Consider the following 14,147-nt stretch of genomic DNA (forward strand, 5'->3'; position numbering starts at 1 on the left):
TTCATTTAATATGTATTATGTAATGGACTAAAGATCAATGCTGACTGTATATGTCAAGTACGGTGCAGCAGACCTTTTATCGCACCTAAAAAATAAATAATAATTTGATGTATATTTTCTTATACTGAGCTAATAAATATTGGCAGTAAGACCCTGGGCTAGATTTACTATCAGGCGTGTTTGTAAACCCGCCGACTTTCTTCGGATGTGGCGGCGGTTTAGCCATCACCGGATTTACTAAGGCTAAACCCGCCGTCCAAACGGCCAGAAATTATGTTTCCAAACCCGCCTCTGTATAAAGCGCCATGACGGTTTCAACAATGTTCAACATACAAACAGCCGGATTTACTATTAGGGGGTCTATAAAGCCGCCGGAAAACCGCCATTCAATAGACCAAAATGAAAGCGCTGCTTGTGAGCAGCGAGATTGCTCAGTGTGCTGTTTGAACTATTTAGCCATTTTTAACATAAGAGAAAGAGCCATTTTGTGCAAAGTTTCCTCCTTTAGGATTGTATATGGGAAATGGGCAAACTGTCATGTAATTTGAGGGTAGGTTTTTTTTTCTTTTTTTCCACCCAGTATTATTGCATCCTATTTACTGATGTAAAGGTTTTTTTTTGGGTTTTCCAGTTGCAACAAATCCTCAAAAATACTGTTGTTTTTTCAAAATCAGGATGCACAATATGTCATTACATAGTTAACCCTTACTTTAATGGTAATGCAATCCAAAAGTTACAAGATCAAAAAGGTGTTTCTGCCTGAATAAATCACAGTCAGTGACAGTCTAGCGGGCAGCAGTTAATCAGGGGTGGGTTTTTTGGAGAATGGCTTTTGCGGGGAATGTGGTGCATTCTGGACAGTGTATGTTTGCAGCTTTTTACCTGATGGAGGCAGAAAGGCGTTTGGAGGAGGATGTACAACAGTTGTCATCTGTTCCGCGGACCCTGCGCAGACCGGCCACTCCACGTGCATTTAAAGTGCGTTTGAATCTGGAATCTTTGGCTGATGTGGACGTAGTAGCAATGTTTGTACTCATGTAAACCAGGTTCCTAGATATATTTGGTGGGGTGCTTATGTATGCACCTGTTAAGGTGTCTGATATTATCCTGGCTTGCTGTCTGATACATAATCTAGCTTTACATCAACTTACCCCACCGATTATTGCAGTAGACAGTGAACAAGTAGGGGCCCGTGTCCCATTTGGTGATGTGCAGAGCACAGAGGGGGAGGCAGATTTGAGACCGTCTTATTACAAAATACTTTAAATGTAAGTGCATACTGTAAAAAAAAATATATTGGTTTTTTTTTTTATGTCAGTGCAATGGTTTTTTTATGGAATTTTTTAATAAAATTGGACCCTTTAAACAGAGGATAGTGTGTACTCCCGATGTTGTAGTTGTGAAAATCCCTGGAAAGTGACAGTCAGAGGTCAATGTGTACGTGACATTAGTGCATCATTTTAATGCAAACAGTATACTCTTGTTTAATGTGCAGAAAAGAAAGACTGATACCAATGAAATATAACTGCATTTATTGCATTACAACACAATAAAAGAAAAAGTATAACGCTTACACATACATAACAAAACATTACCCAATAATACAATTTTTGCCCTAGCGCCGCCTTTTCGCTGGCATATCACTATGTTTTGCCCCACTCTCTACTCTCCCTCGCCCACCCCTGGTGCAAGCACCTCTCCTTGGAGGAGTACTATGTGCCGATCTGCTTGGCGTACTAGCAGTACTGGTGGAGGCCGATGAAAAAGAAGCCGGCAAGCGGGCAATGAGTTCCTGCTGTAGTTGCCCTGCCAGCCGGATAACATTTGCATTCCCCTCGCGAATGGAGAAATGCAAGGCGTCCACAGCCCCAGTCATTTGGGCCAGCTGCACATTGGTTTGCTCCAAAGCGTTTGCCAGACGGTTTATTCCAGCAGGGATTTGGCTATTGGAGCGGTGTATCCGCCTCAACTGGCCCGCAATTTGGGACATGTGCCGAGTTTGGCTGTCCATAAACTGACACTGCTGTACCTGAAAATTAGCTACGGATTGGGCCATTTCTCGCCCTGTATCCATCTGAGGAGCTGCAGCTTGTTGCTCGGATGACTGTTCCGGAGGGCTTGTTCCTGGCGCGTAGACACGGGGACATCTACCATCTCTAAAGTGATGACTGTGTCTCCTTGTGGGTCATCAGTAGGTGACATCTGCGCAGACTGGCGCTGGCCTTGCAGAGATGCTGAGGTTCCTGTGGTGAAATAACCAAGGTAAGTATATAGGAAATAACATGTTTGTAAATTGCATTCTGGTCAATGTACCCAAAAAAAAACCCATTTAACAACTAAAGAATGGTTACCAATGTCTACCTTCAAGATTAGTTGTCCTCTGCGACCTGATGAAGGATGCTACTCATATGTTTTAGGAGTAAAATCTCATTTTGCCTATGCGTTACAGTGATGGGATCAAAATGTCAATAATTTTTAATGCTAACATTGAGGGTGTTTGTATCAAAATGCTACAAGACCGTGCTTTGGGGTAAGCGAATACTATTTTAGGTCTCCCTCTGTGTAGTACATGATGGGGGATATAGACTAAACTGCGAGTTTGAAAATGTGGCGATGTTGCCTATAGCAATCATATCATATAACAATCAGATTTTAGCAGACATTTTGAAGAACGCAATAAATAAATTATTTTTAAAATCTGATAGGTTGCTATAGGCAACATCTCTAGGTTTCCAAACCCTCAGTTTAGTAAATCTAGCCCTATGTTCTCATTGCAAACCATATAAAAATCACTAAATATAACATGGACTCCAACATTTGTACACAAAAACATCCAAGTCCATTATTTCTCCCCCAAACAGAGAACACGCACCTGCTTGCTCTTCAGAACCAGAATCTCTTGCTGAAGGTGGAGGTGTAGACCTTTGACTGGGAGTAAACTGGCGTCCTGGCGAATCTGGATGTATTAGACAAAGCATACAATGTATTTGCAGCAAAAAGCAATTTACAAATAAAATTTTTTTGGAAAAAATGTGTTTGCAAATTTAAAAACAGTTCAAAAACAATTTTTTTCCCTTTACATACTGATTGTCTAAAAAAGGCACTTTTAAGAAAAAAAAACACTTTTAATATTGTTATCGTAAAAACGACAAATAACTCACCAACTCCTTGGCCAAACGAGGGTGAATCTGTGTCTTGCACATTAATTCCCTCCACAATTTCACGGGGCATTATCTGCCGCAGCTCCTCCTCATAACTGGTGTATTCAATGCGAAGAGGGGGGCCACCACCCGTGCGTCTTGTGGACCTCCTTTCCTGGGCCATCTTCTCTTTAAGCCTCCTCTTGATGTCTGAGAAGCGCTTGCGGCAGTGCGCCACTGTCCTCTTTAGTGGGCCCACCGCGTTCACAGCATCGCACACTCTCCCCCACAGTTGGTGACGCCGCCTTAGAGTAGTCCGGGCTGCCAGGTTCCCTAGGATGACCTCATAGCAGGGAACTATGTGGTGCACCAGAACACAATTTTCGTCGTGGGAGAATCGGACATTTCTCCCTGTCTTCATCTTCCTGCCCTCTCCTGACTCCTCAACCTCTCCCTCTCCCTTCTCTGCCCCCTCAACCTCCATCTCCCTCTCCTCAGCCTGTTCTCCCTTCCTATCTCTGGACATTTTTACACAGACACAAAAACACAAAACACAGAAGGACTGACAAACACAAAGGACAAGCTACACTAACTACAGACACTCTCCACACAGGCACGCACAAGTAACACAGACAAAGGACAAGTCAAATACAAAAAATACAAGACAGAAAATAAAAGAGAAAATAAATGTACAAAACAGAAAAATAGCACAGGACTACTCACACTTCAATCAGATATCGCTCCACCAATCCACCAAACTCCAACTCTCACCAACTCTCAGCAAACCACTATCCTCCAAACTCCTCTCACAAAACTCCTCTAAACCCTATCAGAGAAAAAAGTGTCAGGCCAGTGGTTTATATAGGGCTTGTGATGTCAAATCTCCTGACTTTGAAAATAGCCAATAGTAACAGGCCAGGAGACAGGTGTAATTTTTTAAAAAAACCGCCTTTACACAAAAGCGCCGTCATTTCAAGCAAAAGCGCCATGTTCTATTTAAAGCCGCCGGCGGCTTTGAGCATTACATCCCGCCGTTACATCGCTGGCGGCTTCAAATTGAAGCTGAAATGCGCCCATTAGTAAATCCGGCTGTTTGCAATGCAAACCCGCTGGAAAACCGCCGCAATGCATGGCGGCTTCAAGCTTCAAGCCGCCATGCATCACGCCTGTTAGTAAATCTAGCCCCGTGTGTTCAAATTTCAGTATAGATAAAAAAAGACATAGCTGATATATTTGCTGTATTTTAATAATAATAACTTATCTTTTCAGTGTTTTTATTAGAATTTAAGTGAAAACCTAGAAAAGTCCATATTTATACATATATTGCAAATGTATGGTAATGTTTATAAATATTCATGCATTGCTAAGTGAGCTATTCAACTCTGTTCTATGAACTCTGCTGACATTAACTTATCTGATATAGTATCCTAACGGCTATTTCTAATCATTGTGTACATAAATCTTTGAATCATGCTCCTGAGGGTGCTATCAGCTGCTTTATAACAATTGAAAAGGAGTTTTCTATTCAGTAAAAATAATTTGATTGTTTTAAAGTGGGTTCTTTGATATATATAATTCTAGTTTAATCTAGATGAATATCATTAATAATCTGCCTTTACAAATTAATTTACTTATATATTTTGTTATGGTTTATTTTTAACAATGAATAATATTGATGTTAGTGTTACTGTTGATATTCAGAACACACCTTTCTGCTCACACTCTCTGTCTAGATAATAGATTAATCCTAAACAATAGGTCCATTTGTTGACATAACAGGATGTCAGACTGCGCTGATCTAATTAGAATGGGAGATTTTACCACCTGCCAAGGTCTAATTACAATTTTCCTTTGTAGTAAGTAGGAATGTTTATACCTTATTTACATGTCAGTGAGATAAACACGAGAGACCTGGAGACAAACAGTCTGAGAACCTTCTGGTCATCCCGGGAACTATTGAAGAGAGATGGGGAGGAATGACTATAAATAGGCAGTATCAGCCCAGTGTTAGTGAGTTGGTGGCTGGAGAGCTGGAAGGAGGGAACAGTAAGAATGATCAGGAGGGAAAGAGATAGAAGGAGAAATCTTCAGAGTAAGGTAATTATATTATACATAAGAATATACTGATATATACAGAATTACACTTATTAGCGTTCACTACTGTGCATTGTATATTCTGTACTTTGTATTATCCATTAGTAAAAGTGTTATTGCAAGACAAAGCTGGGAAAACATGTGTTGAACTTTATATATCCTGATGATACATTGTACATTATATGTATCTGCTTTCTCCTATGGTTCTGGTGTAGCTAGATATAGAAAAACCTCTTTTGTATGAGTAAAACTTTTTTGAAGAGAACTTTCAGCCAATTGTTTGAAGAAGACAACACATATTGATTAGAGCACATCACTGTTTATTTAAAATTGTTTGATAATAATTCATTGTTTGGTGCTTTTTCTTGTGTGATACTTTGTAGATATACCTGGAGCAGTTGTCTAAGGAAAGAGCAGCCTCCTGTATGGTGTTATTTTATTTGTTTTGATTTTTATTTGTTTATTACTATTATTTTGTAATCAGTCAGCGCCACAAAGTTTATTCTTGTGAAGATATATAGATATGTACTCAGTGGTCACTTTATTAGATACACATTTCTAGTACTGGGTAGGACCCCCCTTTAGGTTGCTGCTGCATGATTTACTGACTATATATTACATTACTACAGAGTGTATAAATTGAATTTTTAATACTTTTACTTCTTTAGTGTACTTGTTGTGAAACACCTACATCTAAAGATGTAAACTGTTAAATAATAGTGAGTCTGTGGGGAGTCTATTTAGTACAGATAGGCCTTCACATATTTAATTTAAGTATGTATGTTTCTGTATCACTGTGCACAAAAATAAAAACAATGATTAATGTCTGAGTCATAATTATTAGTGTATAAAACATGTTTGTATTCCGTATCCAATATAACATTACTATTGTTCAAGTAGTTTCATTAATTTAATGATTAGGCTGTTAAATCTTAACACTCTTTTTGCTTACAGGTGAATTAATGAGCAGGATTCCCATTAATAACAGAAGACATACTGGAAAGGTCCTTGTTCTCTGAGCATCTGAGTGTTCCAAAACAACTCACCTACAAGTCATAAATACTACAGTGATCAATTCTTACAGTAGCTAACTTCAAATTTGAAAAGGAGAAACTATCTACAACTAATTTGTTGTAAAACACATGATGGATCTAATAGGAGAGAAGCCCTATCTGTGCTCTGAATGTGACAAAACATTTTCATGTAAATCAAAGCTTATTGTCCATCACAGGATTCACACAGGAGAGAAACCATTTAAATGCTCTGAATGTAGCAAGTGTTTTAGCCACAGGGCAAATCTTGTACAACATCAGATGATTCACACAGGAGAGAAACAATTTAAGTGTTCTGAATGTAGCGAATGTTTTACCCGGAAGTCAACTCTTGTAAGACATCAGATGATTCACACAGGAGAGAAACCATTTAATTGCTCTGAGTGTAGCAAATGTTTTACCCAGAAATCAAAGCTTATCGTACATCAGAGGACTCACACAGGAGAGAAACCATTTAAATGCTCTGCTTGTAGCAAATGTTTTACCTTGAAATCAAAGCTTATTGTACATCACATGATTCACGCAGGAGAGAAACCATTTAAATGCTCTGAATGTAGCAAATGTTTCACCCAAAAATCAAATCTTGTTAGACATCAGAAGATTCACACAGGATATAAACCATAAAAGACTAGAGCAGTCTGGTTATTGGACTTGGGGACATCTTTTCACCTGGCATGGATTTCCTAATATGAGCTAGAGCTCTATACTACTAGTGGCAGCCCTTGCTGAGCACTGTAATATACTGCTGTTCTGCTCATGCAGGTGCTGGGACTAGTATAAGAAAGAAGTTTCTAACTAGTAGAGAGTTCCAGCAGCTCTTCTCAGTACTGTGATTACTTCTATGACAGACAGAGCTATAAGTACTGAACATTTCTACAATAACCCTGTACACTGCCCTGTTTCACATTACATGTTTCCCTCTTGGTCTATGTTATATATAACATAATCTTTCATAATCTCCATAATCTTTCTCTCATACCATTCTATTACTGTCTTTTCTATGTCTGTTATGACAACTATATACTCAGAAAGGGTTGTTTAGTAAATGTTAAATGTAAAATACTGGTTGCTGTATCCCATAACAACCAATCAGATCATCACATTCGCTGGTTTTATGACATCGGACTGTTAATAGCTGATATCAGGTTGCTATGGGTTACAGCACATCCTTGTTCTTCACACCATGTTATTAAATAAGTCCAACTGAGGACACATTGTTTACCAAGGTACCATCAATTGTATTTTTTTATACTCTATGGTCATTGTCATCAGACAGCACTGACCTATATATAGACTGAATTTATAGACTTTCCAGATTACTTGTAAAGGTCTTAAATAAGTATTTCTTTTATACTTTATAGTGATCCAAATCAGACAGCACTGACCTGCATATAGACTGAAGGACCATGATCACACAATATCTGTAATTACCATTTATGTTACTGGCAGCTGTTTCTATCACAATTGGGGCTAGATTGACTAAGCTGCGGGTTTGAAAAAGTGGGGATGTTGCCTATAGCAACCAATCAGATTCTAGCATTCATTTATTTAGTACTTTCTACAAAATGACAGCTAGAATCTGATTGGTTGCTATAGGCAACATCCTCACTTTTTCAAACCCGCAGCTTAGCAAATCTAGCCCCTGATGTTTAATAACATCTTACATTGATAAATGTGTAGATTATGTTTTTGATCGTGGATCTAATATCTATATTCAGTAGTATAGACTACTGTACACTCTGCTGCATTTTAGATGGTGGAACCAGGGGTGATAATTAGGTGGTCATCCATGCTGACAATATGACAACCAATAATGAAAACACAGCAAAGAACACATTGATAACATACAGCAAATGTATTAGCTATGTGTTCTTTCCCCTAAACTGAAATATAAACACAGGGTCTGATTCATCAAGGAACATAAATGCTGATTTTTTGCGTATAAACCGCAAATTTAATCTGCACATTCCCAGAACCGGACCATTCACAACTAAAAGCAGCAATGTTCAATTCATCTTCATATGCAAAGACACTTTCTACATGTTACGATTTCTGGGAGTGAACGGGCAGGGAAGGAGTTTGCTCAGTAAGGGGTGCCAAACACGAGCGCACGGAGCCACATCAGATTCAAGCTCTGGGAATTTCTCAGGTACTTGATTTTCAACTGTATCTCTTGCTCCAGCTACAGGACTAGTTTAAGTCCTGATTACTAGTGATGAAAGTCTCATATGCATGATATAACATGTGTTTGTAATCAGGAGGAACTGTAAAAATGTATTTTATGTTCAGTAGACATTAAAAACATATAATAAATGAATTTCATTTGGGGAAAAAAATAAAAATACACTTTTTTAAAAACATTTTTATCATTAATGCCTATATTATTAACAGGTGACATAAATTGAATAGGTCTTTCAGATTGTTTAAATGTTGAACTCTGGAATCTGCAGAACTAATTACTGGGTGTTTTACATTAAAGCGCATATTGCTCTCAGCTTGCATGACTTGATGAATCAGGCACAGGGTCTTACTGACAATCAGCAATTGCTGAGTAAAAGAAAACATACCTAGTATTCCCTGCTAGCTGCTGTCTTTCCTTGTCTCCTGTCATCCAGAGGGACAACAACTCACAGTGTAAGTGTGGCTAATGAAGTAAACTTAACACACATCTATCCATTATATATATTGTCGAAGTCAGCAAATTGGATAAAGCCATTTCAATTAATGTCGAGCAAACTTGGTTGTCTTTGTCTGAAAAGATGCGTACGGTATGCTACGGCGTACAAGGGCACGCTACGGCGTGGAAGGGCGTACGCAGCTACTACACGTGGCAGCAACAGTAATTGGTCTTTTACCATACATTCGCACAAACACGCATACTTGTAAAATAGTACACATTAATGGTAGTTGCAACACATAGTCAGTTATGTCGGAATATTGTAGTATTTATGTTATATATTATATGTTATATGCACATTAGTGAAATATATGGAACAGGTTGAAGGAATCATATCATATGTGGTATCATAATAAACCTTTTAACATTTTTTACTGTTTGGTTCACTCTGCGAAGGAATCGCAGAGTGCATACACGAGTTATGAATGATAGGGAATTATGAACTACTTAAGACTAAGGAATCTTGGCGGGAAGAGCAGAGTATACCCCCTGGAGAGATGACCCCCTCCTTTGGATTCTTTAGTATGAAGTAGCCAATGATGATGACCCCTGAGACCTTCCTGAAACCTGGACCAATAGAAGCAAGCTATACCATCTCCATTGTATTACTGTAATTCTGTGTGCATATAAGCAGCAGCTTCTCATCCAGTGTTCAAACATCTTGTCCCCAGACTTCAGGATTGAATGACTGCACTGGATCCAGAGCGCCTGCGATAAGTAACGGCTGTATTTATTATCACTTCGCTTGAACATATTATACTACCTTTTGCGAATAAATTTTTGTGCGTTGGAAACACAAATCGAGACTCGGCAATCGTTATTGGTTAGCGACAATACGTACATAACAATATATATTAATATATATACATATATATATATATATATACATATCCATCAGCTCCAATACCGTCAGACCACCTCCAGGGCATCGCATAAAATTACTGTCCTACTTGAGCTGCATTATTTGCATGAAAAAAATGTAAATAAATAATAACTATTCTGTACCCACCACTCCCATATAGCAATGCCCATTATGGACAACCTTCCCATAGATTGTTCCCATTTTATGGACACATTATGGCGGATTTTCTTATCATTTCATTTCATTAACGTCCTACAACAATACTAAATGCGGTTGGATTAATCACTGCTTCTAATTTGATCTTTAGCTCTCGATATTGAAGCCTCCATCACAGACTTATTTCATTTTAATACTTCTGACGACATTCCTCATCTTCATCATCATTGTTTATATATAGTTCACCACAGATTCCATAACGCTGGACAATCAGCTTACAAATATAACACACATATTACAGATATGACAAACATGAATATAATAAACATATTAACATATACATAAATACAATTAAGTATAACAACATGTACATGGATACTCATGAGCTGGCATAAGGCTAGTATGGATACAAGTATGAGTTCTATGTGTGAGAGTGAACAAACAACAGAAGACTCTGCCATATCAGAGTCATATGAGACTGACAGACATGAGTTTTACGGAATAGAGGACTCTGCCCATGATAGCTTACATTCTAGAGAGAGGGAGTAATGAGAGACAGTCGATGCAGATAGGACATGAGTGGATGAGGTCGACAGAGGAAATAGTTGGAGTGGACATGATGGTCTAGGAGGGAGTGCGGTAGGCAAGCTTGAAGAGATGAGTTTTGAAAGGAATTCCATTGGTTGGAAGCATATTGGGAGAAGTCTTAGAGATGGGAGTGGAAAAAGGTTTAAAGAGCGGGAGAGAGTGGAAGATCAGAAGTAGAGCACTGTGGTTGAGCTGAGGTCTATCTCTTGATGTGGTCAGAGATGTTTGGAGGGGAAGAGTTTATCATGACAATCGGTTCTTACCACCAGAAATACTCTTAAAAATTGCACAAAGCTACATTTGAGGTCTCTCACAAGGACAGCATCAATGCCCTAAAACAATTTCAACCTTAAAAATGTCAAATTTAGAAGGCTAGGCCGCCTCGGATGGCCTTGCAGCGTATGGTTAGGAAGAAAGCACAGGGGGGGTTGGCCCTCCTCGACCTGGGAAAATACCATGATGCTTGTTTACTCTCTCAGATGCGTGATTGGTTCCTCCCAGGGTGTGGGAAGCCATGGGTGGGCCTGGAAAAGGCTCGTAATCCTGATTTTCCTTTAGTTGATCTAGTTTGGGCTCCTCGGGAATGGAGACCGCAAGCCCATAACCTGCCCGCTCTCACCAGGGACGCCTTGATAGTCTGGGACCGATTGTGTGAAGGCCCTGAGGGTTTTGCTCGACCCACGGAAAATGTCTCAATACAAGCAGCATCAAAACAGATTCCTGACTTAAACCTGTCGGGATGGGTATCTAGGGGGATTCTGACTTTAGGCCAATTGTTTAATTCAGGTACACTCTCCTCCTTTTCTCAGTTGAGTGAACAATATCATTTGCCGAAGAGCGACTTTTATAAATTTCTTCAGCTTAGACACTTTCTGTCAGAGCCCTCATTCAGAGGTATAGTCATAGTTTCCCCCCCGGCTATATATCAGGTAAACTTGACAAAGAGTTACAACAAAGCTAGCATAACTACCTGGTATAATATTTTAACTTCGCAAGTCATTATCACCAAATCGAAAATTCAACTCCAATGGGAGGTAGATCTCCAGGTAGTATTCACGGAGGAGGAATGGGAACGTATTTTTCGAAACTCTTTCACAATGTCTAAATGCCTTAATCATACTGAAATGTTGGTGAAACTTCTGAATAGATTGTACGTGACCCCTGAGAAACTGCACAAAATTTGGCCCTCAGTACCCCCGACATGTTGGCGTAATTGCACTGAAAGAGGGGATATATTCCATATCTTTTGGGCATGCCCAGTCCTACAACCCCTGTGGTTAGAGGTTTTCCAGTTGTTGGTAAAGGTTTTTAGATATCCTACATCTCCTTCCCCAGAGCTTGCTTTGTTACATCATTATCCCCCCTCCGTTCCCTCCTGGGACAGGTACGTGATGGGCCAAGTGCTCATTGCAACCAGAGCTGCTATAGCTCAGGCCTGGAAACAACTGTCTCCCCCGTCTTTGGCTAAGGTGATATCTAAAGTGAACTTCAGCTTTGAGATGGAGACCCTAGGAGTTCCGTATTCTACGGCAGCTACTTCCCCATTAGTAAAATGGCGTAGCTGGCATAATTACGTCACAGGCGGAGGTGGGGCCCCATCCCAGTCCCCCCATAGGCTGGATATCTCCGACTCAGTGTCTCCTGCCTTGATTTAAGAAATATTTGCTTTTGGGCCTAGGTACAAGGATGGAATGGACTAGTCTCCGTATTGTAAAGTTAAAGTGACTTATGTTTAGAGTGCCAATCTTTAGTTTTACTTGTCAACTGACTATAATTATATTTAAATACTACAAAGTGATACATGTCTAGATTGCTGGTGTTTTATGACATATTGTTGTGTTTCGTCCCCACTATGTACCCCTTTCCCCTTTATGTCCTACCCTTTCCCTATTTCTTTTTTTTTTTTGTATCCATTGGAATTATCTTAGAAAATTCAATAAACTTTATTTCAGTTAAAAAAAAAAAAAAAAATGTCAAATTTAGGGAACCAAATTGGATCACTGCTCATCCAGTCCTTCTCCTGACCTATTTTTAACAAACATTAACATTAAAAATACACAGTAGCACTTCTATGATAAAGCAGTCCAAGCTTACTCCTTGTGAGTCAACAAGCTTAGATAACAGAAGGTTGCAGAAACTTGGATTCATCAAATTCCAACAAGGCATATTTACTGACCTCATAAAATAATTTTTGAATTTTGAGACTTTTAATTGTCACTGTATAATTTACCTGTAATATGGATATTAGTAGTCACCTTGGCTTTATATGTCTTATAAAAAAGTATTATGCTTCCATTGTGCCACGATCCTCTAGCTGCACCCTCTAGTGGTCACTCACATTTATGTCATAATGACACTCTTCACATTATATGAGGGTTGTCAGCTACTTTTGGTTGCTTTCATATGCTTCACTTATGGGTTCTTCGCTCTGTTAGATTTGCCATTTATGCCCTTTCATGGCCACTCTGGTTCTAAAATTATTATCCTTTATTTATAAGGCACCACAGGAGTTCTGTAGTGTTGCTACATTTGGACTATGTTTGGGTGAGGGAAAAGCAAATTATTTGGATACACAAATATAATGGTGCTGGCAGCAAAATGCTGCAAGGCAGTGCTCTTGGGTAAGCTATTACTATTTTAGCTCTCCCTCTGTGTAGTACATGATGTTTTCATTGCAAACCATATAAAAATCAAGATATATAACATGTACACCAACATTTGCACATAAAAACATCTAACACCATTGTTTCTCCCCCAAACAGACTACACGTACCTGCTTGTTCTTCAGGGACAGAATCCCTCACATAAGGTGGAGGAGTAGACCTTGGATTCGGAGCGGAGTCTCTTACAGGCGAATCTGGATGTATTAGATAAAGCATATAATGTATTTGCAGCAATAATCATTTGAAATATATACAGTATATTTGAAAAATGTTTTTGGAAAAAACAAATAAATTTTTATAAAAAGTCATGTGTACTTGCATATCTGTTAGAGTACAAATTGCAAATAACTCACCAGCTGGTTGGCCAAATGAAGGTGCATCTGTATCCTGCACATTGACCCCCTCTACAATTTCCCGGGGCAGTATCTCCTGAAGCTTCTCCTCATATGTAGTGTATTCCACACAAAGTGGGGGTCCAAAACTTGCTCGTCTTGCTGACTTTCTTTCCTCAGCCATTTTTTCTTTAAGTCTCCTCTTTATATCTGAAAATCTTTTGCGGCAGTGAGCCACTGACCGTTTTAATGGCCGCACCGCGTTCACGGCCTCGCACGGGCTGCCAGGTTCCCTAAAATTATTTAATAGCAGGGAACAATATTGTTCACTAACAGACAATTCTAGTCATGAGAAAATCTCACATTCCCAAATGACTTGGTCTTCCTGCTCTTTCCTGCCTCCTCTAACCCTTCCTCACCTTCCTCTGTCCCCTCCAGCTCCATCTTCCTCTCCTCTCCCTCTGCCCCCCTCCTATCTCTGGCCATAATGTCCAGTAATATACAAAAACAAGTAACACAGAGTACTGACAAACACTAAGGACAAAGTAGACTAACTACTGAAACACTCACAACACACTCACAC

General features: G+C 39.3%; 1 protein-coding gene across 1 annotated transcript in view; it reads left to right on the top strand.

Moving 5' to 3' along the window:
- LOC142149622 (uncharacterized) overlaps positions 1-14,147 on the top strand; it is a 276,122-nt gene that overhangs the window by 3,247 nt on the left and 258,728 nt on the right. Inside the window, 1 exon segment of the mRNA XM_075204945.1 lies at positions 6,396-6,894. Coding sequence (XP_075061046.1) covers positions 6,396-6,894 — 499 coding nt within the window.

Source organism: Mixophyes fleayi, chromosome 4 (genome assembly GCF_038048845.1).
Source record: "Mixophyes fleayi isolate aMixFle1 chromosome 4, aMixFle1.hap1, whole genome shotgun sequence".
Lineage (NCBI taxonomy): Eukaryota > Metazoa > Chordata > Amphibia > Anura > Limnodynastidae > Mixophyes > Mixophyes fleayi.